The sequence below is a fragment of the Salmo salar genome, chromosome 05, assembly GCF_965601325.2.
Source record: "Salmo salar chromosome 05, fSalSal1, whole genome shotgun sequence".
NCBI lineage: Eukaryota > Metazoa > Chordata > Actinopteri > Salmoniformes > Salmonidae > Salmo > Salmo salar.
Window position 1 is genome coordinate 34,718,878 of NC_138295.1, and position 26,236 is coordinate 34,745,113.

The following is a 26,236-nucleotide window of genomic DNA, read 5'->3' on the forward strand; positions in this document are numbered from 1 at the left end:
ACTGAGCAAATGCTACTCATCAACTTGGTCACATCTGTGAATATAAGTACTGTAATGTCAGACAATGTTCTTGTTTGTAGAGAGTAGAGGTAACCTGTGTTTTCTATCTACTGTAAGGGTTGGGAAAAAAATTGAATTTGCCAAGCAGTTCAATTGTTATACACATTCAAGAATGCTTTCATGTTTGTTCTTTATTTACAGCACATAGTAACACATATGTACTGTATATACATGTGGAGTGGCTGCTCTCCAGTGATCCCCATTGAAACTAGCAGTTCAGTACCAGAAACACAACAGAAGATTTACATAGAAATCCACATGGCAAAAAAGCTACTTGAGGAATGAACCTGATCTACAGCATTTTGGCCAGAGACATGAACTCACGCACACTTGCTCAAACAGTGTCAATAATACACTAATACAAACAATTGCATCGGTCCATATTTTTTCTTACACACAACACAGTACATTGCATCCATTACTCACCGAGGGTATCAATCCATTCACCTCTCACTAAACCTATCGTTCTTACACTATCATAGCCCTGTACATGTTAATCATGTTTTCCCTCTAGAGAACTGAGACTAAAGCCACAGCTGAAAGCTGGTGCCCAGTATAAAGTCTTCCACAAATGTAGAAGTGCTCAAGTTGATTGACAAACTCATTTAGCAACAGAAAAACATACTTTCTCCTCCAGATTCACATTATAGTCAAAGGTTGAACAATTCTCCGTTGTGCATAAAGAGAACATCCACAGTGTGTGTGTGTGTGTGTGTGTGCTTCCATACAGTAGCAGGTGAGGTGATTGGAGGAACTGCATTGACTGTCTATGTCCAATAGAGGTCACTGTTCATCCAGGTGTGGAGTTACAGGCGAGCAGCGCATGCCCTCCAAAGTTTCTCCCTTAAAGTTGAATAAATATCTGACAGACAGAGAGAGAAGCATGAGCGTTAACCAAACCTTAGCTGATGTAATCCTGCAGTGTGTTCAATTCAAACTGTCATCACTCATTACATAAGTACAGACACACTCTTGTACGCATCCCTAATCCCCCCCAAGTTATTACTAATGAACATAATGAATGCTTAACATATTTATGTTTTCCCATTCTGTAATACACGTGATTTCCCATGCTCTACTGGTGACACTCATTTGTGTACGGGTGGTCACTAGACTAGTTACTGAATGTAATGGTTTGTTCTCATATCTGTTGATAGCGGTTGACGTCAGAGCTACTGAAGGTACCAAGGACACTTATTGTTATTGTGAATAAGTTCACAGAGTCGCCTCTAAGTTTAGAGAGGGAACTAGGTAGGAATGTGACATGTTTTTCTAGTGAAACAAGTCCTCTTCCTCTTTCAGTGGAGCACCTAGAAGCGGTTTCAAAACACCGTTACATCTATTCAATCATTGAGACTGACTAATAAAACAACTATTTCCTGTCACTTCCTCACACGCACGAGCACAGACATACACACAGACACACACACACACCACACAGCTCACCTCGCTGAGCAGGACCCACATGTCAGAGTCGCTATGTACCAGTAGACGTAATGCAGAGATGGGCTGCATCTGTGCGTCTATCTGTCCCTCAGCCACTCCATCCACAAAACAACCTACAAACATGACTCAAACATTTAAAACATATCAGTTACCTGAATGTAGCATTATTCTGAACAACCTGGCAGAATATACAGTATATTATAACAGTATAACCAGTCATGTACAAAACAGCCCACAGTGGGACATAGCCCGTTGGTACACTCATTATGGCTGCTGATCCACACATCATGGTACCTTGACTTGAAGGGGAGTGATCATTCTAGCCATTGTATTTCTATGATTCAGAATCATCCTGATACACAGAACAACACTTTGATGGAGCTGTGTCTGCCTCTGACATGTGTTTGGGTAATAATATGAGATGGGAGTTTTTCCCCTTATTCTGGTCCCTAAATAGTTTTTCCTGGTCACGTCATATGTTCAGTAAAAACTCCTGTTCTAGTAATGATATAGAATATTGAAACTCATGTACCAATCACTATGAAGCCTCCATAAGATCCTTTGTATTGAGGAGACTGGCCACCCACCAGTCTGTCTCTCACTGAGCTCTGGAGAGGAAAAACACATGTTACACCATGTTATAATAAATGTTCCCTCTAAACTGCGCACGCTTGCAGTAGCCCAGAGATTGCTGCACAGTTCCCTCGAGACTATCAGCCCACAGAGAGAAGCACGAGATTGAACTTCACTCAACTTTCAAGAGCAGTGGTCACCAACCGGTCGATCGACAAACAATTCTGTAAAAAACTCAACGATAAAGCCTTATGTTCTTATTTTGTTTTTTTCGTCTCGGGCTGTTGGTGATAGGTGCACCCGATTCAGCTGCCCTGCGCACCAGGTAGGCAAACTGTTTCCATTTTGAACTATTTCATGTGTCTGAACTCTGCCTTCCCGGTGGGCCCAGAAAGCAAATCAAGTGCACTATTGAGTTAGTGGCTTGCGAAAGTATTCACCCCCTTGGTATTTTTCATATTTTGTTGCCTTACAACCTGGAATTAAAAAAAAAAAAAGGGGGGGGGGGGGTGTACAGATCCCCCCTCCACTTTGTTCTATTTATGTGAAACAAAAAAGAAATAAGACAAAAAAACTGAGAACTTGAGCGTGCTTAACTATTCACCCCCCCCAAAAGTCAATACTTTGTAGAGACACCTTTTGCAGCAATTACAGCTGCAAGTCTCTTGGGGTATGTCTTTATTAGCTTGGCAAATCCAGCCACTGGGATTTTTGACCATTCTTCAAGCAAAACTGCTCCAGCTCCTTCAAGTTGGATGGGTTCCGCTGGTGTACAGCAATCTTTAAGTCATACCACAGATTCTCAATTGGACTGAGGTCTGGGCTTTGACTAGGCCATTCCAAGACATTTAAATGTTTCCCCTTAAACCACTTGAGTGTTGCTTTAGCAGTATGCTTAGGGTCATTGTCCTGATGGAAGGTGAACCTCCGTCCCAGTCTCAAATCTTTGGAAGGGTTTTCCTCAAGAATTTCCCTGTATTTAGCGTCATCCATCATTCCTTCAATTCTGACCAGTTTCCCAGTCCCTGCTGATGAAAAACATCCCCATAGGGATAAGGTTCTCGGGGTGATGAGAGGGGTCAGGTTTGCGCCAGACATAGCATTTTCCTTGATGGCCAAAGAGCTCAATTTTAGTATTATCTGACCAGAGTACCTTCATATATTTGGCGAACACCAAACGTGTTTGCTTATTTTTTTCTTTAAGCAATGGCTTTTCTCTGGCCACTCTTCCATAAAGCCCAGCTCGGTGGAGTGTACGGCTTAAAGTGGTCTTATGGACAGATACTCCAATCTCCGCTGAGGAGCTTTGCAGCTCCTTCGGGGTTATCTTTGGTCTCTTTGTTGCCTCTCTGATTAATGCCCTCCTTACCCGGTTTTGGTGGGCGGTCCTCTCTTGGCAGGTTTGTTGTGGTGCCATATTCTTTCCATTTTTTAATAATGGATTTAATGGTGCTCTGTGGGATGTTCAAAGTTTCTGATATTTTTTTATAACCCAACCCTGATCTGTACTTCTCCACAACTTTGTCCCTGACTTGGAGAGCTCCTTGGTCTTCATGGTGCCGCTTGCTTAGTGGTGTTGCAGACTCTGGGGCCTTTCAGAACAGGTGTATATGTACTGAGATCATGTGACAGATCATGTGACACTTAGATTGCACACAGGTGGACTTTATTTAACTAATTATGTGACTTCTGAAGGTAATTGGTTGCACCAGATCTTATTTAGGGGCTTCATAGCAAAGGGGGTGAATACATATGCACGCACCACCTTTCCTTTTTGAATTTTTTGAAACAAGTTATTTTTTAAATTTCACTTCACCAATTTGGACTATTTTGTGTATGTCCATCATATGAAATCCAAATAAAAATCAATTTAAATTACTGGTTGAATGCAGCAAAATAGGAAAAACGGCAAGGGGGATGAATACTTTTGCAAGGCACTGTACCTCTGGCCAATCGGATGGCTCAGATGACTATGTCTGTCTGCAGTAACGTAGCAGGCATAAAAGAAAGCTACAGTAAAGTTGATACAGTGAGATTTCAAAACGTTTTAAACCCTGACTAGAGAGAGACTGTCAACGAACACAGCTAAGAGATGCTGTTTTTATGACTGAGTTCATGTTTAAGTTCTTACTCAGCACTGTCAACAATTTCTAGTTAACACTTTTATAAGCCATAAAATGAGTGTTCTTGCTATTTCCACTCAGCGCTACAACAAGCACTGCAGCAGTAATAAATGAATAGGAAAGTGTACCTATAGGCTTGCGTTGTTGTTATTATTAGTTATTATTAGCGTTGTTATTATTAGTAACAACATGAATTTGTGCATGAGGCAGAAATAATGCGGTGTGACTCGAGTTTTGCCATCAGCTGGAAGACAGTGTCCCTTTTTGGTCAGTGTCAGTGGAGGAAAGGGAGAGCGGAGGAATGTTGAGAGCCGAACCCTCAGTCTGCTGCTCTCTACCTCCGCTGAGACTGACCATCAGATTGAGGCACCATCAGCACATTAAAATAAAAAGCAAATTATTTAAATGTATGCTCACTCAGCTGTGCTTCACAAGTAATACAACAACAAATCTATTACCAGTGTGATCATATACTGTAGCCTACCTTAAGTTTTGAAATATATATTTTTTTAAATGTCCCGAACAACAATGCATTGGCAGGACAATTCAAGCAAAGCCAATATGCGGTGATAATGTATTGTGCCTAAAGCTTACTGCACAAACCTCATTGCTACTGTACGGATAATGCTGCATAGGCTTATATTTTTTTAAGTAATGTTAAAAAAAAGAGCGGTAGATCTCAGCTTGCATTTTTATTCAAAGTGATCTTGACTCAGAAAAGGTTGGTGACCAATGTTCTAGAGTTTTCCCTGTTAACACTATTAATGTTTCCTTTTACTGTGGCAATTGTGATCGAATCAACGCAATATTAGCCACTTTCAATGTAACATACCGAAACAAACCTAACTATTCAAAAGATTTTGTTATAGGCAGAACACATCGGAGTAGGATTCTATTGCATTGACACGCACTACTCAGCCTGTACTCTACACAGACCGGTGTGGAATAAACAAATCAGAGTTGCAGTAGGCCTATATGCAATTAGACCATTGCCATAAATGGATCTGTGCCATTTACTTTGAACTGGACTGTGTTTACAGCATGAGCGGTCGTGCACATTTTGTTCATATCCTTTGATAGTTAGTGAGTTATTAGCCCAGTTATAGATAATTTGTAGTCAGCAATAGGGGAGTAACTGCTTTCTACTAGTGCCCAAAACGTGTACATTTCTAGACATCTTTGAAAAGCGAGTCAGATAAAGAGCGTTTTTTTGGTCTTAAAGGGGCAGTGTTGTATTTTCAAACAGGCTTGAATAAGCCAATAGGCAGAGGGTAGCATAATTTCTCTGATTCTCTGTAATAATGCTATGGGAATAATAATGCATTTTATTTTGTAAAGTGGTTTCTTGCATCAAACAACACAACAACATGTTCAGTCACCTTGTCTGAAGGATGTCAAGACCTGCATGTTTTTTTTTAAGTCTCATTGAATGTAGGCCTACATTGAACACCACACATTAGCCACTACTGTAGGCTGAATGATCGAACAGCTATTTCCATGTTAAAATTGTAGAACAAATTGTTTTTGATGGTAGGCCACTCTGATAGGCCTACATTATGATCAAATAGTCACAGTAGCCTACTTGACAACTGTTAAAACTAACTTAAAGCGGGTAGAGCCTCAGTGTTCATAGTAAACGCGCGCTGGATGTTGCACTGAATTTTCACAATTTTCACATTTGCGCTGAGCAGACCTGAAATTTGCTCGGTGCTGAAAAAGATTAGAGGGAACATTGGTTACAATGTATTTTCTTCACTATCTCAGATCACATTCAGCAGAGCTTGAGAATGCAAAATCAATGTCCATAATCACTGAAATATGGACTAGATCTGCAACAATTGCATAGTTCTATGGAAAACAACCATTAAGAAAGACAAAGTTCTAGGGAGTACAGTCATTGAATTAGCATACTTTCAACTGAAATAGCCACACAACCACAATGTGAACAGAGGTCTATGGAACAAATCCAATATAACCCTAGCCCTTTGTGACACAACCTGTATCTACTAGCATTAGTGTATATTGCCCTCCAAAGGCATACGGCGATTGCATAGGTTTACATTAAGATTACTAATGGGAATATTTAAGATGAATAAAGTTCACATTCAGTTAAGAGTAATTAACACAGTGCTTAGCACTTTTATACATGATTTCCTATGCTCTATTTGTGACACTGTTTGTGTGTGGGTTGACGGTGCCTAGACTAGTTACTGAGCGTTATGGTTTGTTCTCATATCTGTGGGTAGTGATTGACATCAGAGCTACTGAAGGCACTAAGGACACACTGATTATTATTCTATTGATGACACTATGAACACTGTGTGATTCTGTAGCAGCCTCCCGGGCTGATGTTTACAGAACATTCTGGTACAGTCTGATTAGGATATAAAGGGCCTGTCTCCAAGAGGCTCTTAGACATTTTCTATGCTTCTGTTCTGGGAGTGTCGTACTGAATTTTATCAATGACTGCTCTCCTTTTTGTTCACCTGGATATTCCGTTTACACACACAGGCCATCAGCGTGTTAGCAGATAGCATGTTGTGGTTGGCGTTTCCCATCACCTTGTTACTTAGTCTCCAGGACCTAACATCTGGGAGCCAGAGTCTCTTAGACCAGCTCCATGACACACACTCGCGCACACACACAAACACTGTTGGCAGTTAGTGTGACCTCCGTGGCACTCACATCACTAGGGAGCACCGCCACGGTGGTGTTATAAAACTGGTCTCCGTTGCTCTCGATGTTTCCACTGCGAAACAGGTACCTGGAGAGACAGAATCACCTATTTATTACCAGTTGGTTTGGCCAACGGAGAATATCCCTCTCATGCTTTAAATCATCACAATGAAGTGGAGAGCTTTACGCTAAGTCGCCCCTTTTAAATGTCAAGTCATTACCTTAATCTCTATTGTTTTATTTATCCCTTATTTTACCAGGTAAATTAACTGAGAACACATTCTCATTTACGGCAACAACCTGGGGAATAGTTACAGGGGAGATGAATGAGCCATTGTAAACTGGGGATGATTAAGTGAACATGATTTTGAGAGCCAGATTGGGAATTTAGCCAGGACACCAGGGTTAACACCCCTACTCTTATGATAAGTGCCATGGAATCTTTAGTGACCACAGAGAGTCCAGACACCCATTTAACATCCCATCCAAAAGACAGCACCCTACACAGGGCAATGTCTCCCATCACTGCCCTGGGATTCTTTTTTTTTTAGACCAGAGGAAAGGGTACCTCTTACTGGCCTTCCAACACCACTTCCAGCAGCATCAGGTCTCCCATCCAGGGACTGACCAGGACCAACCCTGCTTAGCTTCAGAAGCAAGCCAGCGCTGGGATACAGGGTGGTATGCTGCTGCCTTTGAACATGCTCATGAAGATACTCACTGTGTGTCTAATCACAGTGTGTTGATGACGATCACACACGGCCAAACGTGTTAGTCTAGAGGGTTAGGAAACAACATTGCTCTGTGGTATTAGGGCAGGGCAAACATGACCATCTGGATTCCATGTTGATAATGACTGTGACAAGTGGGAAACCACAGTGACAACCCACAAAGTCTGTTCAACAACCTTTATACAAGCAGGTACACAGATGGAACTGGAGTCAGCGTCAAGTAGGCAATATTTCAAATGTGACCTGTGGTTGGAGTTCTAATTCCGGGGGGGGTGTGTGTGTGTGTGTGTGTGTGTGTGTGTGTGTGTCCAACACAGGAGGCTGCGGAGGGGAGGATAGCTCATAATAATGGCTGGAACGGAGTGATATCAACCACATGGAAAACATGTTTCATTTGTTCGATACCATTCCAGCCATTATTATGAGCCCGTCCTCCCCAATTGAGGTGTCACCGGCAACCTGTGGACCTGTGGTGTCTACTGACCGGGTGACAGTGCGTGGCTGTGGGAAGCTGAGCAGTATGAAGTCCTTGGCGGTAGGGGTCAAGCCCCAGAAGAAGTCCTCGCCCTTGTAGGCCCTCTCCAGGGTGTGCTGCTGGTAGTGCTTCAGACTACTGCTCAGCCTTGCAGGAGGGTTAGTGTGGGCAGTGAACAGTGGCACCTTTCCAAAGTCCTTATCCTGGACAAAACAGACACTTTAATTATAACTTCCACTATATGTCTTTATCCTGCACAAACACACACCAGAGAGGGGGTAGAACAAGAGGGAGGGAGGGGGAGAGAGAGAGAGAGAGCGCGGAGAGAGAGAGAGAGAGAGAGAGAGAGAGAGAGAGAGAGAAGGGTTCAGAGAGAGAGAGAGAGGGAGAAAGTGCTTACTTTCAGTTTCTGTAGCTTCCCAGGCAGAGAGGAGTGAAGGCCTACATGTTGAAACAGAGAGGGTTTATATCTCAGCTTGAGCAGGCCCTTCTGCAGGTTGCAGTCTTTCTGGACGGGACAAAATATGGAAAACCCATCAACTGTCAATTGAATAAAGGAATAGTTCACTCACAAACTGAAGTTTGACGAGTTTGGACTCTACATTTTATAATCCCTTTCATTTTATTCTCTTGAGCAAAATACTTTCTTTTGTTGTGCACAACTCACAGCATCTTTTTCTGGGTTACAAGCCTTCACCCACAGGATGTGGTCCAACAGCCAATCAATGGGCTTGTCTTTGTAGAACATCAGAAAGAATTCTGCTATCATTGGTAGATCACGGGCTCGGAACATCTTGCCTGATAAAGATATAAAACACACACACACAATAAATAAAGTAAAATGACTTAAGACATTGTGAGGAGAATAACCAAAGTGAGGTCATAGCCGGTCTGTTTGTACAAGTCCATGTTCCCAGTCACCTTGCAGTGGTTAAAAGCGGTGATTCGCGGTTTTTAATGTTTTGTGTGAATGCTGCCATCTATCCACTGTTTTTGTTCTAATCGTCACAGTAGGAACATGCTGTCATCTATCCAAGTTATAATGGTCACAGTAGGAACAACATCCTCTATGCACTTCCTGATGAACCCGGTCACTAAGTCAGTGTATACGTCAATACTATTCCCAGAGGTGACCCGGTACACTTCCCAGTCCGCGTGATCAAAACGGTCTTGAAGCATAGATTCCGATTGGTCAGACCAACGATGAACAGTCCTTACCATGGGTGTTTCCTGATTAAGTTTCTGCCTATAAGTGGGGAGGAGCAGGTGGTGTGTGTGACCTGATTTGCCGAAGAGAGGGCCTTGTATCTGTCCCGGAAAGGAGAGTCATGAGTGTATTTTATCCACATACACGTGTACATACTCCCATCTGTTAGTGTGTGTTTTTCTCAGTAACTTCCCTCATTAAATAAAGGTAATAAATAAATTGTGTGTTCATCTGCTTTAGTTCCCACAGTTGCCTTACTACTAACTACGCCCTCCTTTTCCAGAAGCCCTGAGAACAGACACTTTCACAGAAGAGCATAGACTCACCGATGAAGCCGAGCTGAGAGAACTCCAGGAACATCCAGTCATCGGTGGCCAGCTTTCTGACGTATGTTTTCATGGTCTGAGAGTAACCAGGATTAGCCACGATGTCATCCTCCAACTGACAACACAATTTTTTTTTTATGAGGATGTGTTAATAAATTAATATGATTTCAGACTGACTGGCCAATCAGAGAGATGGAACTCTGACCCCACCTGTACATAATAGGTTCCCTTCTCCTGGGCGTAGAGCATCAGGAAGCTATAATCCAAGTTCTGCTTTGTGCGCCATCTGAAAACAACCACAACCACAACCCAAACCACTTACTGCAGGTGCACATGATGTGACGTGTTAGACTTCGATTTCATTTTTATTTTTTTTTCCATGATTGTAAGACCACGTGTCTGTATGTGTTGGACTGTGTTGGGTTGTGCATGAGTCCGTTTCTCACTTGACTCTCTCCTTGGAGTCTCCGAAGGTTTCCCTGAGTCTGCTGAAGTTGGGGTAGAAGTACTGAGAAGGGGACACTACCTCCAACAGGCCTGAGTGCACATCCTTAGGAAAACTACAGCCACACACAACCACAGGTAAACTACAAAACACCGTGAAGAAACAGACCAACTACAAAACACAGTCAAACTACAAAAAACACAGCAAAACATTTTTAAAGTACAAAACATAGCCAACAACAGTCAAATTACAATCACAAACTACCAAAACTTCTCACTTCTTCTCTAGGAGTTCTGCTACACTGTTGACGTATTCTGCATCCGTCTGAAATAAAGATACAGAGAGAAGGGGGAATAAATGAGAGAAGGGGGAATCCAGTGAAAGCAAACCTGAAACATGAGGTAATGTTACTAGAGGGGTGTGTGTGTGCAGTAGAATCAATGTAGATGAAACATGAGGTAATGTTACTAGAGGGGTGTGTGTGTGCAGTAGAATCAGTGTAGATGAAACATGAGGTAATGTTACTAGAGGGGTGTGTGTGTGCAGTAGAATCAATGTAGATGAAACATGAGGTAATGTTACTAGAGGGGTGTGTGTGTGTGCATTAGAATCAATGTAGATGAAACATGAGGTAATGTTACTAGAGGGGTGTGTGCAGTAGAATCAATGGTTTGCAGTTTTACTTTAGTGCCTTATTGCAAACAGGATGCATGCTTTGGAATATTTTGATTCTGTACAGGCTTCCTCCTTTTCACTCATTTAGGTTAGTATCGTGGAGTAACTACAATGTTGGTTATCCATCCTCAGTTTTCTCCAATCACAGTCACCATTGGCCTTATGGTGAAATCCATGAGAGGTTTTCTTCCTCGCTGGCAACTGTGTTAGGAAGGACGCCTGTATCTTTGTAGTGACTGGGTGTATTGATACATCATCCAAAGTGTTATTAATAACTTCACCATGCTCAAAGGGAAACTCAATGTCTGCTTTTTTACATTTTTAATCACCCATCTAACAATTGGTGCTCTACTTTGCAAGGCATTGGAAAACCTCCCTGGTCTTTGTGGTTGAATCCATGTTTGAAATTCACTGCACGACTGAAGGACCTTAAAGATAATTGTATGTGTGCGGTACAGAGATGAGGTAGTCATTTAAAACTTAATGTTAAACACTATTAATCCACAGAGTGAGGCCATGCAACTTATTATGTGACTTGTTAAGCAATTTGTACTCCTGACCATATTTAGACTTGCCATAACAAAAGGGTTGAATACTTATTGACTGAAGACATTTCAGCTTTTCATTTTTAATTAAATTGTGTCTAGGCCAGTGACACAGAATCTGAAATGAATCCATTTTAAATTCAGGATGTAACACAACAAAATGTAAAAAATTCAAGGGGTATGAAAATACTTTCTAAAGGCACAGTAAATTGATTGCATTAAAACAGATTCATATCTTTGGTTTGGTACTGTTGATTTTATCATACACACCTGTCCATCACAGGACTTAGCTCAAAAGGGGCAGCAGGGTAGCCTAGTGGTTAGAGCATTGGGCTAGTAACCGAAAGGTTGCAAGTTCGAATCCCCGAGCTGACAATGTACAAAGCTGTCGTTCTGCCCTTGAACAAGGCAGTTAACCCACTGTTCCAAGGCTGTCATTGAAAATAAGAATTTGTTTTTAACTGACTTGCCTAGTTAAATAAACGTTTTTTTAAAATGGCAAGGGAAATTCGGGTGCTCTCTTTATAAAAGCCACTAGCCACAAACAAATACATGGATTTGACAGTCAAGCTATCACTCAAATGAGAGCCAATCCCTGTCACTATTTAGAACTTCCTGTGGAGAGATGATTTGTTAAAAATTATCCAGTCAAAAGTGTGTCCTTTTTCGTATTGGCCATATCTACTGTAAACACTGTCCCACAAGGACATGAGTTGACAAATGGCTACTACAGGTTTATGTATCGACAGGTATATACTGTTTATGTAGTATACGCAACTTCGTTGTGGTTTGTCTTTCAGAAGATGGCCAATGACACATGAAACGGCAGCGAATTGTCCTGGTTCCATTGATTTCCATACAATATCGATGTGAGAGATTAAATCTGCGCACGCTATTGATTACAGTAGATTTCAGTCTGGAGTGACCTCATGGTAAATGTCGATGCCTGGGCAGTTATGGTACTAATTTAGCAAAATACAAGCAATCTGAACACAAGTGTGACAGGTGTGTATAGGGAGTAATTTGTATGTATCCGTCTTCAACATATCATCATATCACTTATTTCAAAATATTGATTATAAACTTGGACATTAAAAATGGGTGTTTTAACATACAAAAATACATGACGACAGGAAGCAGCAACAGTAGACTTTTCTACTTGTGTTTTAGGAATATAAATGGTACTATTAACAATATTTTTCAACATGATTAGACCTAAATCAGGCAAAAACTACTGAATGAGCCCAAAAACGTGCTATGATTTATTGATTTGAATGATTTTAGTGAAATTGTGAAAATGAATGTGTCCTGGCTAGCAAGACTCTTATTTATTTTTTGCGCATACTATATACCAGAAGTATTCAAATCCTACCCTACGAGTTCCAGACTACTGCTGGTCTTCCGTTCAACCTGGTAATGAATTGGTGTGCCAAGTCTAAATCAGTCCCTGATTAGAAAAATAATGGAAAAAAGCACTGCAACGGGCTTCAAAGTACAAATTTGAATTTGAGGGCTATATAAGAGCCATGTGCTTAGATAGACATATGGTTTTGGGCTATATAGTTTGATCTGAGGTCTTTAGAATGAGTTACTTAACTGGAAATCTAGAACAGGCATTTCTCGTAATGTGCTCGTCCATTCCTGTAGTTTAGGTGTGTAGTGTTATAACATACATACTGTACCTAGGCCTCTGAAAGGCACAGTCACACAACAGGTTTAGCAGGTCTTTCCTTGAAAATGAATCACTACATTTTTTTCATCATAATCAGTCGATACTCTGCGTTAATAACAATAGGTCGATTTGACCCGAGGCAGAGACCAGACCGTAGTCTTCCCACCTCAAGCTACATTACCCCATCTAAAAAGTAAATTATTTTTATGATTCCCATCTAAAAAAGACACTTTAAGTGACATGATGTGGGCCTACTGTTACTGTCAAGTGTTTTGTTTTAAAAGCAGTTTGATTGGCTAAGACCATCCCATGTGTTTCTATACGCCCCTATCAGGGTATCTGAGCAGGTTACCTCGGCAACAAAGATGATGATGACGGTGTCGTTCCGTTCAGAAGGTGAAAGGTCGTAGAGGAGGGAGTTCAGGGTGCTAACCAGGTAGCTCTGCTTCTGACGCTTCACTGTAGGGATCCCCAATACCAGGGACACTGACACACACACACACACGCACACACACACACACACACACACACACACACACACACACACACACACACACACACACACACACACACACTAAAGTAAACTATTCACTGGAATAAAGTCAACACTGTGCAGGGTGGGTGAGGTGGCAGGATAGGGGTTACAGGCTGCGGGCTACAGTACAGACTGACACTAGCAAACCACACCAAGCTTTGTAGCCTTTCACTTTAACAGCCCTCTGGTTTGTCAAAGAGGACACGTTTACCCAGAGACATTTTTACATGACTCGTCGCTCACCTCCAGTTCGGCCTTGTCCCAGGACCACGTTAGGAATCAGGCTGTCTGGGTGGTCCCGTAGGTGGGGCAGGTAGAGGTAGGCGTTGGGCAGTCTGGAGGACAGCAGACTGAGATTTCTCTTTATCAGTCCTTCTACACTCCATGCCACCAGAAACCAAACCAAACACACAAGTAACGGTCAGACATAAAACAATCAATCCTTTATATTACAGCAGTACTTAGTGTGGAGAGAGGTAATTCATTTAGCTTTGTTGACACTGCTTACAGTTTTATCTTGACTTCTCAAAAGTTCAGCGAGAGGGGGTGAGAGAGGGGGTGAGAGAGAGAGAGAGACAACGAGAAATCGGGAAGATACCATCATTGATCAAAAGCATGTATCCATTAAGATCTAAGGCCCTCAAGTTCTACCTTAATGAACGTCCCCTTAATGCTCTCCCTCGCACCAATTGTATTGTGGACTGAACTGGTACTAACCTCCAACTATTTTCTCTTCAGAGGAGACTTTTTCTTCCAGACCAAAGGGACAGCGATGGGGAGCACTATGGCTCCTAATTATGCTAACCTGTATCTAGGAATGCTTGTGGTACAGGTGGTGCTGAATCCAGACCGTAACCCATTTCTCCCCAATATTCTCCTCATTCGGATATATTTGGATGATATTTTCCTGATCTATACAGGGACTCAGGAAGAGCTCTTGGAATTCACCATTGGGGAATATATTTAAGAACATTATCAGAAAGCACTGGTATATTTTTGACACTGACCTAAATATCCCCCACGTATGGTCTTTAAAAGACCCCCAACGTGAGAGGCATTGGGTCAGACATTGTGGTCAAATTTGATAACCCGGTCTTCCTTTCCTGTGGCGGTCCTCATGAAAGCCAGCTTCATCATAGCGCTTCTTGCTTTATGTGACTGCACTTGAAGAAACCTTCAAAGTTCTTGAAATTTTCCGGATTGACTGACCTTCATGTCTAAAAGTAATGAGGGACTGTTGTTTCTCTTAGCTTATTTGAGCTGTTCTTGCCATAATATGGCCTTTTACAAAATAGGGCCATCTTCTGTATACCAACCCTACTTTGTCACAACACAACTGACTGGCTCAAGAAGAAAAGAAATTCCACAATTTAACTTTTAACAAGGCACACCTGCTAATTGAAATGCATTCCAGGTGACTACCGCATGAACCATTCAATTCTTGTGGGCCGGCTAAGGAGTATTGGTGTCTGAGGGGTCTTTGGCCTGGTTTGCTAACTACCCCTCTCAAAGAGTGCAGTGTATAAAGTCAGAAAATCTGCTGTCTCAGCCACTGCCTGTCACCAAGGGAGTACCCCAAGGCTCAATCCTAGGCCCCATGCTCTTCTCAATTTACATCAACAACATAGCTCAGGCAGTAGGAAGCTCTCTCATCCATTTATATGCAGATGATACAGTCTTATACTCAGCTGGCCCCTCCCCTGATTTTGTGTTAAATGCTCTACAACAAAGCTTTCTTAGTGTCCAACAAGCTTTCTCTACCCTTAACCTTGTTCTGAACACCTCCAAAATAAAGGTCATGTGGTTTGGTAAGAGGAATGCCCCTCTTCCCACAGGTGTTATTGCTACCTCTGAGGGTTTAGAGCTTCAGGTAGTCACCACATACAAGTACTTGGGATGGCTAGAGGATGCACTGTCCTTCTCTCAGCACATATTAAATCTAGACTTGGTTTCCTCTATCGTAATCGCTCCTCTTTCACCCCAGCTGCCAAACTAACCCTGATTCAGATGACCATCCTACCCATGCTAGATTACGGAGATATAATTTATAGATCGGCAGGTAAGGGTGCTCTCGAGAGGCTAGATATTCTTTACCATTCGGCCATCAGATTTGCCACCAATGCTCCTTATAGGACACATCACTGCACTCTATACTCCTCTGTAAACTGGTAATCTCTGTATACCCGTCGCAAGACCCACTGGATGATGCTTATTTATAAAACCCTCTTAGGTCTCACTCCCGCCTATCTGAGATATCTAATGCAGCCCTCATTCTCCACATACAACACCCGTTCTGCCAGTCACATTCTGTTAAAGTTCCCCAAAGCACACACATCTCTGGGTCGCTCGTATTTTCAGTTCGCTGCAGCTAGCGACTGGAACGAGCTGCAACGAGCACTCAAACTGGACAGTTTTATCTCAATCTCTTCATTCAAAGACTCAATCATGGACACTCTTACTGACAGTGGTGGCTGCTTTGTATGATGTATTGTTGTCTCCACCTTCTTGACCTTTGTTCTGTTGACTTTGCCCAATAATGTTTGTACCATGTTTTTGTGCTGCTACCATGTTGTGTTGCTACCATGTTGTTGTCATGTTGTGTTTCTACCATGCTGTGTTGTCATGTGTTGCTGCCTTGTTAAATTGTTGTATTTATTTTTTGAATCCCAGGCCCCCGTCCCCGCAGGAGGCCTTTTGCCTTTTGGTAGGCCGTCATTGTAAATAAGAATTTGTTCTTAACTGACTTCCGTAATTAAATAAAAGGTTAAATAAAAAACAAAATAAATACATAAAAAAGCTGGTTGAGAAAATGGCAAGAAGAATCTAAAAAGAAATTTGATTTCTTTAACACTTTTTTGGTTACTACATGATTTCATATGTGTTATTTCATAGTTTTGATGTCTTCACTATTATTCTACAATGTAGAAAATAGTAAATATAAAGAAAAACCATGGAATGAGTAGGTGTGTCCAAACTTTTGCCTGGTACTGTATATTCTGTTGGTTCAACGTCATTTAATTAAAATGACGTGGAAACAACGTTGATTCAACCTGTGCGTGCCCGGTGGAATGGCTGTACTATCACCTGCGATGCGACTGTACACTGATGATAACATGATAACTCTGTCCCCTCACCTGGGGTATTAGTGGAGGACTTGTTAGGTGTGGTGAGGTTCCTCAGGCTGGTCAGAACACTGCTGAGCTCCCTGGACAGCAGCTCCCCCCTGAACTCTGCAGCCAGCAGACGTTCATACAGCTGGATCATATCTGGGTGGTGGGGGGGTTCATCCTCATCTACACATACACACACGCGTGTACACATACCGACAGGCACACACACACACACACACACACACACACACACACACACACACACACACACACACACACACACACACACACACACACACACACACACACACACACACACACACACACACACACACACACGCACCCATACAGTTGCGTGACAGAAAGAGATAAGAAGAGATAGAGAGAGTATAACAGTTACAAGTCAATGTTTGAAAGTATGTATTTGAAAAAGCTCCATTGACATTACATTTGCAAATATATTGAGTAGTTGGGTGCAGGACAGCAAAAGGTATAGGCTAATCTTCCCATAGTCCCGTTCCACTGCTGTGATTTCCATGACAACCCCATTCATACCAAATAGTTCCTCAAAGAACAAACCCTGTGTTTTAGTTACTGGGTTACTTGTCTGAAGCAGAAAAGGAATGGTGTTCCCCAGACAACAAGGAACTCACACGCTAGTGGTTTTTAAGTCATTGAATCAAAATCTGTGAAATTGTATGTCACATGCTTCGTAAACAACAGGTGTAGACTAACAGTCAAATGCTAACTTACAGGTCCTTCCCAACAATGCAGAGAGAAATAGAAAAATAATGGAGAAATAATAACACAAGGAATAAATACACAATGAGTAACGATAACTTGGCTATACAGTACACATGGTTCAAGGACCGGGTCGATGTGTATGGGTAAGAGGTAATTGAGGTAGATATTTACATATAGGTAGGAGTAAAGTGACTAGGCAACAGGGTTGATAATAAACAGTAGCAGCAGCATATGTGATGAGTCTAAAGAGTTAGTGCAAATTCAGGCAGCTATTTGGTTAACTATTTAGCAGTCTGATGGCTTGGGGGTAGAAGCTGTTCAGGGTCCTGTTGGTTCCAGACTTGGTGCATCAGTACCACTTGCCATGTGGTGGCAGCGAGAAAAGTCTGACTTGGATGGCTGGAGTCTTTGACAATTTTTAGTGCCTTCCTTTGACACCACCTGGTATAGATGTCCTGGATGGCAGGGAGCTCAGGCACCAGTGATGTACTGGGCCGTACGCACTACCCTCTGTAGCGCCTTACGGTCGGGTGCCTTGCAGTTGCCATAACAAGCGGTGATGCAGCCAGTCAAAAGGATCTGAGGGCCCATGCCAATTTATTTCAGCCCAGAGGGGGAAGAAGAATTTGTCGTGCCTTCTTCATGACTGTGTTGTATGGACCATGTTCATTTCTAAGTGATGTGGACACGGGGGAACTTGAAGCTCTCTACCCGCTCCACTACAGCCCTGTCGATGTGGATAGGGTTGTGCTCGGACCTCCATTTCCTGTAGTCCACAATCAGCTCCTTTGTCTTGCTGACGTTGAGGGAGCATTTGTTGTCCTGGCACCACACTGCCACATCACTAAATTCCTCCCTATAGGCCGTCTCATCATTGTCAGTGATCAGGCCTACAACCGTTGTGCCGTCAGCAAATTTAATGATGGTGTTGGAGTTGTGCGCAGCCACGCAGTCATGGGTGAACAGGGTGTACAGAAGGGGACTAAACACACACCTCTGAGGGGCCCCCGTTGAGGGTCAACGTGGAAGATGTGTTGCTGCCTACCCTCACCACATCGGGGAGGCCCGTAAAGAAGTCCAGGATCCAGCTGCCGAGGGAGGTGTTCAGTCCCAAAGTCCTGAGCTTAGTGATGAGCTTGGAGGGCACTATGGTGTTGAACGCAGAGCTGTAGTCGATGAACAACATTCTCACATAAGTGTTCCTCTTGTCCAAGTGGGAGAGGGCAGTGAGGCGAGCAATGGAGATTGTGTCATCTGTGGATCTGTTGGGGTGTTATGCAAATTGGAGTGGGTTCAGGGTGTCTGAGATGATGGTGTTGATGTGAGCTGTGACCAGCCTTTCAAAGCATTTTATGGCTACAGATGTGAGTGCTATTGGGCGATAGTCATTTAGACAGGTTATCTTGGGCACAGGGACTATGGTGGTCTGCTTGAAACACGTAGGTATTACAGACTGGGTCAGGGAGAGGTTGAAAAGGTCAGTGAAGACACTTTCCAGCTGGTCAGCGCATGCAAGTATGCGTCCTCGTAAACAATGGTTCAGTGTTGCTTGCCTTGAAGCGAGCATACAAGGCATTTCACTTGCGCACATCCACCGAGTGTCAGAGCCGGTGTAGTAGGAGTCCACCTTTGTCCTGTATTGCCACTTTGCCTGTTTGATGGCTTGTCGGAGGTCGTAGAGGGATTCCTTCTAAGCTTCCGCATAAGTGTCCACTCCTTGAAAGCTGCAGTTTTAGCCAATAGCTCAGTGTGGATATAGCCTGTAATCCATGGCTTCTTGTTGGGATATAAACGTATGGTCACTGTGGGGAAGACGTCGTCAAAGCACTTATGAAAGAAGCCGGTGAATGATGTGGCAAACGCCTCAATGTTACCGGATGAATCCCGGAACATAACAGTCCTGTAGCTTAACATCATCGGACCACTTCCGTCACTGGTACTTCCTTTTTGAGTTGTTGCTTGTAAACTGGAATCAGGAGGATAAAGCTATGGTCAGATTTGCCAAAGGGAGAGCCTTGTATGCATTTCTGTGTGTGGAGTAAAGGTGATCTATAATTTTGTCGCCTCTAGTTGCACAGGTGAAATACTGGTAACGGATTTCAGTTTCCCTGCATTAAAATCACCGGCCAAGAGACGCGCCGCCTCTGGATGTGCATTTTCTTGTTTGCTTATGGCCTTTACAGCTTGTTGAATGCGGTCTTAGTGCCAGCATCGGTTTGTGGTGGTAAATAGACAACTAGGAAAAATCTAGATGAAAACTCTCTTGGTAAATAGTTTGCTTGATACATATAATATATCAGCTCTTAAATTAGACTGTTATACCGGTATTATAAACCCTGCTGCCTATGATATTGCAAAACTTGAAATACATATAGCCTATCTATTTACAGTGCCTTGTGAAAGTATTCGGCCCCCTTGAACTTTTCGACCTTTTGCCACATTTCAGGCTTCAAACATAAAGATATAAAACTGTAATTTTTTGTGAAGAATCAACAACAAGTGGGACACAATCATGAAGTGGGACGAAATTTATTGGATATTTCAAACTTTTTTAACAAATAAAAAACTGAAAAATTGGCCGTGCAAAATTATTCAGCCCCCTTAAATTAATACTTTGTAGCGCCACCTTTTGCTGCGATTACAGCTGTAAGTCGCTTGGGGTATGTCTCTATCAGTTTTGCACATCGAGAGACTGACATTTTTGCCCATTCCTCCTTGCAAAACAGCTCGAGCTCAGTGAGGTTGGATGGAGAGCGTTTGTGAACAGCAGTTTTCAGTTCTTTCCACAGATTCTCGATTGGATTCAGGTCTGGACTTTGACTTGGCCATTCTAACACCTGGATATGTTTATTTGTGAACCATTCCATTGTAGATTTTGCTTTATGTTTTGGATCATTGTCTTGTTGGAAGACAAATCTCCGTCCCAGTCTCAGGTCTTTTGCAGACTCCATCAGGTTTTCTTCCAGAATGGTCCTGTATTTGGCTCCATCCATCTTCCCATCAATTTTAACCATCTTCCCTGCCCCTGCTGAAGAAAAGCAGGCCCAAACCATGATGCTGCCACCACCATGTTTGACAGTGGGGATGGTGTGTTCAGGGTGATGGGCTGTGTTGCTTTTACGCCAAACATAACGTTTTGCATTGTTGCCAAAAAGTTCGATTTTGGTTTCATCTGACCAGAGCACCTTCTTCCACATGTTTGGTGTGTCTCCCAGGTGGCTAGTGGCAAACTTTAAATGACACTTTTTATGGATATCTTTAAGAAATGGCTTTCTTCTTGCCACTCTTCCATAAAGGCCAGATTTGTACAGTATACGACTGATTGTTGTCCTATGGACAGAGTCTCCCACCTCAGCTGTAGATCTCTGCAGTTCATCCAGAGTGATCATGGGCCTCTTGTTTGCATCTCTGATCAGTCTTCTCCTTGTATGAGCTGAAAGTTTAGAGGGACGGCCGGGTCTTCGTAGATTTGCAGTGGTCTGATACTCCTTCCATTTCAATATTATCGCTTGCACAGTGCTCCTTGAGATGTTTAAAGCTTGGGAAATATTTTTGTATCCAAATCCGGCTTTAAACTTCTCCACAACAGTATCTCGGACCTGCCTGGTGTGTTCCTTGTTCTTCATGATGCTCTCTGCGCTTTAAACGGACCTCTGAGACTATCACAGAGCAGGTGCATTTATACGGAGACTTGATTACACACAGGTGGATTTCTATTTATCATCATTAGTCATTTAGGTCAACATTGAATCATTCAGAGATCCTCACTGAACTTCTGGAGAGAGTTTGCTGCACTGAAAGTAAAGGGGCTGAATAATTTTGCACGCCCAATTTTTCAGTTTTTTATTTGTTAAAAAAGTTTGAAATATCCAATAAATTTCGTCCCACTTCATGATTGTGTCCCACTTGTTGTTGATTCTTCACAAAAAAATACAGTTTTATATCTTTATGTTTGAAGCCTGAAATGTGGCAAAAGGTCGAAAAGTTCAAGGGGGCCGAATACTTTCGCAAGGCACTGTACCAGGCTACTAGGTCCAATTAAATGAGAGATGTGCATGGTTATTTGTTGTATGGGTCCTTGGGGAATATCATGGCCAGAAAAGGTGAGAATATATTCTGCATTGGTTATGAAAATAAAATAGAAAAAAAGATTCCTATGTCTAATTATTTTATATTCCAAAAATAAAAAACAGAGTGTCGCTTTTCTCACTAATGGCTGCATTGTTAATATATGTTTTTCGTTTTTTTATTTATTTTTTTATTTACTTGCCAGCTTGCAATACAAAAATTATTACAATCACTAACAGATGTGCTTATACATGGTCTAAGGTTTGCAGGGTGGTGAGCACATTCTCACATCAAAATATATTTTTAAATAAATGCCAACTTTTGCATTAAAACTTGCGCACGCACATTTTGGGGTATATTTTGTACTTATACAATGTTTATAAACGCGGCGCCTGGTGTTGCAGAATCATGGCAATACATCTAGATGAGAACCATTCAAATTCTAGGTAGACCTATATGATTCAATATAACTAAGCAATAAGGCCCGAGGAGGTGTGGTATATGGCTAATATACCACGGCTAAGGGCTGTTCTTATGCACAACGCAATAAGGAGTGCCGGGACACAGCACTTAGCCGCGGTATATTGGCCATATACCACAAACTACCCAAGGTGCCTTATTGCTATTATAAACTGGATACCAAGGTAATTAGAGTGGTAAAAATAAATGTTTTGTCATACCCGTGGTATACGTTCTGATTTACCATGGCTGTCAGCCAATCAGCATTGAGGACTTGAACGACCCAATTTACAATTAAGTGATAATGCCCGAGAAGCCGGTGTTTGGTGGATATATTGGCACGGGTGTTGTTATATTGGCAAACCGTGCCAATATATCCTCCAAACAACGGCTTCGAGGGCATTATCACTTTCATACAATGGCTTACCAACATTCAAATAATGATTTACATATTTTCATAAAAATGTTATTTATTCATACTATTTCATCCTTCCACAAGATATAGTCCCGACAAAAATCTAGGGTTGCTACTCAAGCCGGCTGGTCGTTCGTTCTATTGGTTTGGTTGCCAGAGAAGCGACCCAGTCATTCAGTCTCATACTGGCTGGCAACGTTCTTATCCCTTGCTTGTTAACAAGCCAACGACGGCTAACTTACAGTCACGTCAAAAAGTCCAGCGAGAATAACAGCAAAGTAGCTGATTTTGCATTAGTTTTAGCTGTTTTCTAGTGACATTTATTTGGATACATCCATAACAATGAGCTAGGGCTCTGGGAGTGTGATGTCAGGAAAATAACCTCTCACTCAACGTAAACAAAACAAAGGAGATGATCATTGACTTCAGGAAATAGCAGAGGGAGCACCCCCCCCCCCCCCCCCCCCCCCCATCGACGAGACAGCAGTGGAGAAGGTGGAAAGAAAGAAATTTGGCTTGTCACCTAAAACCCTCACAGACTTTTACAGATGCACAATTGAGAGCATCCTGTCGGGCTGTATCCCGCCTGGTATGGCAACTGCACTGCCCACAACCGCAGGACTCTCCAGAGAGGGGTGTGGTCTGCACAACACATCACCGGGGGCAAATTACCTGCCCTCCAGGACACCTACAGCACCCGATGTCACAGGAAGGCCAAAAAGATCATCAAGGGACAACAATCACCCGAGCCACTGCCTGTTCACCCCGCTATCATCCAGAAGACGAGGTCAGTACAGGTGCATCAAAGCTGGGACCGAGAGACTGAAAAACAGCTTCTATCTCAAGGCCATCAGACTGTTAAATAGCCATCACTAGCACAGAGAGGCTTCTGCCTACATACACAGACTTGAAATCTCTGGCCACTTTAATAATAGAACACTATTCACTTTAATAATGTTTACATATCCTGCATTACTCTTCTAATATGTATATACTGTATTCTATACTATTCTACTGTATCTTAGTCTATGCCACTCTGACATTGCTCATCCATGTATTTATATATTCTTAATTACATTCCTTTACTTAGATTTGTGTGTATTAGATAATTGTTGTGAAATTGTTAGATATTACTTGTTAGAAATTGCTGCACTGTCGGAACTAGAAGCACTAGCATTTCGCTACACCCGCAATAACATCTGCTAAACACATGTATGGGACCGATAAAATTTGATTTGATGAGGGGCAATTTTTCTTGGCATAGAAAATGTGCTCACTCGTCAGGACACTGTTTTCAGAGGAGCTAGCCAACAACACAGCTAACACAATCACTTCAAACTGAAGCTGAAAAGACTGCAAACTAGCTGCACTTCTTTCGTTTGACCTTTTTTCAATTTACATTTCTTTGTATTTATCCATAAAAATGATGCCAGACAATTTATGATTTCGATTGGCTAAGAAACGCTGCCTGCCTATCAGGCTCATCCTGGAGATCGAATTTGAATATTGAAACAATGTTGCAAATGTCCAGAGAGACTGACAGCAAGGTTTATATTAATCTCTGCTGTTGTTAACTAAATGTTAGTCTAAAAGAAATGTGAGATAATGTCTAGATGCTCTTTATATTGCCTAGCTGGGCTGATGAGACAGCGGATTGCGCAGTCAGATGGAACAGAGTAAATAGGCATTTCAACTTCATAGCTTTAGCCAGTGGTAACTTGTGGAATAGACACCGGCTGGAATGCAGTTTTAACCAATCAGCATTCGGATTAGACCCACCCATTGTATAATTAAGAAATAAAACATGAGGGGGTGTGGTATATGGCCGAAATACCACGCCTAAGGACTGTTCTTATGCACAATGCATCGCGGAGTGCCTGGACACAGCCCTTAGCCGTGGTATATTGGCCATATACCACAACTGGTTACCAACGTAATTGGAGCAGTAAAAATAAATGTTTTGTCGTACCACGGCTGTCAACTATTCAGCATTCAGGGCTCGAACCACTCAGTTTATAATTTTAAATTTATCACGTATTTAGCTTCCAGTATTACCATTTGAAAACAATAGAAAAGTGAATTCAGTAATGTACAAGGTTTTACCTTTTGAAAAAAGTTTGTAGCCTAATACATCATAATGTAAACAGAATAGTGTGACGTGCGACACCTTACCATTTCCATTATGAGCGGTAAACCAGGTTAGAGAGAGAAAAGCACAAGCCAGAATACATCCAAGTTTTATATGGGTGAGCCTCATCTCATCTCTCCAACTGTCAATAGAAAACTTCCGTCTGACTTCGGTTTATGCTGAAAACAGTGCTGCCGTTCAAATTAATTCACAGGTGATAGTCCACTCAGGTTCTTCTCGCGTTTACTCCATGACAGCGCCAAGGACATCCTATGATGAAAAGCCTGAAAGTCACTTCCTTATCTCTTCATAAAATAGATTGACATACATGACAACCCCTGGTTAGCCTACAACATTTCCTTGAAAAGGTGATGCGACAGTTGAGGTGCGCCTGTCTCAGCGCGGTCTCAACCCCACCTATTGGGCAATTGTTGAACTGCGTGATTTCAAAATCAAATCAAATTCGATTGGTCACATACACATGGTTAGCAGATGTTATTGCGAGTGTAGCGAAATGCTTGGACATGTAGTTCCGACAGTGCAGCAATATCTAACAAGTAATCTATCAATTCCACAACAACTACCTAATACACACAAATCTAAGTAAAGGGATGGAATAGATGGTATGAAATAGAGTATATACATATGGGATGAGTAATGCAAGATATGTAAACATTGTTAAAGTGGCGTTATTAAGTGATAATTAGTGATAATTTATTAAAGTGGCCAATGATTTCAAGTCTGTTTGTAGGCAGCAGCCTCTCTGTGTTAGTGATGGCTGTTTTACAGTCTGATAGCCTTGAGATAGAAGCTATTTTTCAGTCTCTCGATTTGAATTTGAGTTCAACCTAGTGTCACACCCTGATCGGTTTCATCTGTCTTTGTGCTTGTCTCCACCCCCCTCCAGGTGTCGCCCATCTTCCCCATTATCCCCTGTGCATTTATACCTGTGTTCGCTGTTTGTCTCTTGCCAGTTCGTCTTGTCTTACCAGTGTGCTTTCCAGTCTTCCTATTTTCTCAAGTTTCTGTTTCCTAGTTTCCCCGGTTCTGACCATTCTGCCTGCCCTGATCCCGAGCCTGCCTGCCGTTCTGTACCTGCCTGACTCTGACCCGATTACGAACCTCTGCCTGCCCCCGAGCCTGCCTGCCATTCTGTGCCTTACTGACTCTGCCAAGGATTACGGACCTCGGCCTACCCTCCACCTGTCTTTTGCCTGCCCCCTGTTTCAGTCAATAAACATCTGTGATTCTAGCTGTCTGCATCTGGGTCTTATCCTGAGTTCTGATACTTAGCAGAAGTATTTGAGTTAAGAATGCCTTGGAGATGCGCATGGGTGTTTGTCCTATTCATGTACTGAATAGTATACAGTCCTACAATAGGCCTAGTTATAACAAACACGTAGGCCCAATGAGTCCACACAAGCTGCATGGAGAAAAATAATGTTCAATATAAAGAAAAAAACTGTCTGTTGGCTTTTTTTGTTGTTGCTGCGTGTGATATTTTAATCGAGTATTGGTTATAGGCTACTGATTAGGATACTGTGCGCCTCTGCTGGCAAAGTCGATGCCATAACCTATTGCGTTACCACTGAGTGTCACGATCGTTATATAAATAATAGGACCAAGGCGCAGCGTGAGTAGAGTTCCACATATTTATTACTTGAAACTTCAAAAAAACTAAGAATTAACGAACGTGCAATACGTAGTGCACATAGGCAATCATACAAACAATATCCCACCACGCAGGTGGGAAAAAGGGACACACTAAGTATGATCCCCAATTAGAGGCAACGATATTCAGCTGCCTCCAATTGGGAACCATA

The 26,236-nt window shown here is 42.3% G+C and overlaps 1 protein-coding gene across 1 annotated transcript; it reads right to left on the minus strand.

Moving 5' to 3' along the window:
- Nucleotides 1–148: 148 nt before the first annotated feature.
- On the minus strand, nucleotides 149–24,798 carry LOC106604694 (alpha-1,3-mannosyl-glycoprotein 4-beta-N-acetylglucosaminyltransferase B). The gene is made up of 15 exons (XM_082975163.1): nucleotides 24,458–24,798; nucleotides 16,624–16,782; nucleotides 13,733–13,864; nucleotides 13,307–13,440; nucleotides 10,340–10,386; nucleotides 10,064–10,177; nucleotides 9,828–9,903; nucleotides 9,618–9,732; nucleotides 8,752–8,882; nucleotides 8,485–8,592; nucleotides 8,094–8,287; nucleotides 6,888–6,966; nucleotides 2,039–2,114; nucleotides 1,507–1,619; nucleotides 149–922 (listed from the first exon to the last, which is right to left on the minus strand). The coding sequence occupies exons 1-15, from the start codon at nucleotides 24,540–24,542 to the stop codon at nucleotides 905–907; spliced, it is 1,581 nt and encodes a 526-aa protein (XP_082831289.1). The 5' UTR covers nucleotides 24,543–24,798; the 3' UTR covers nucleotides 149–904.
- Between the last annotated feature and the right edge of the window lie 1,438 nt (nucleotides 24,799–26,236).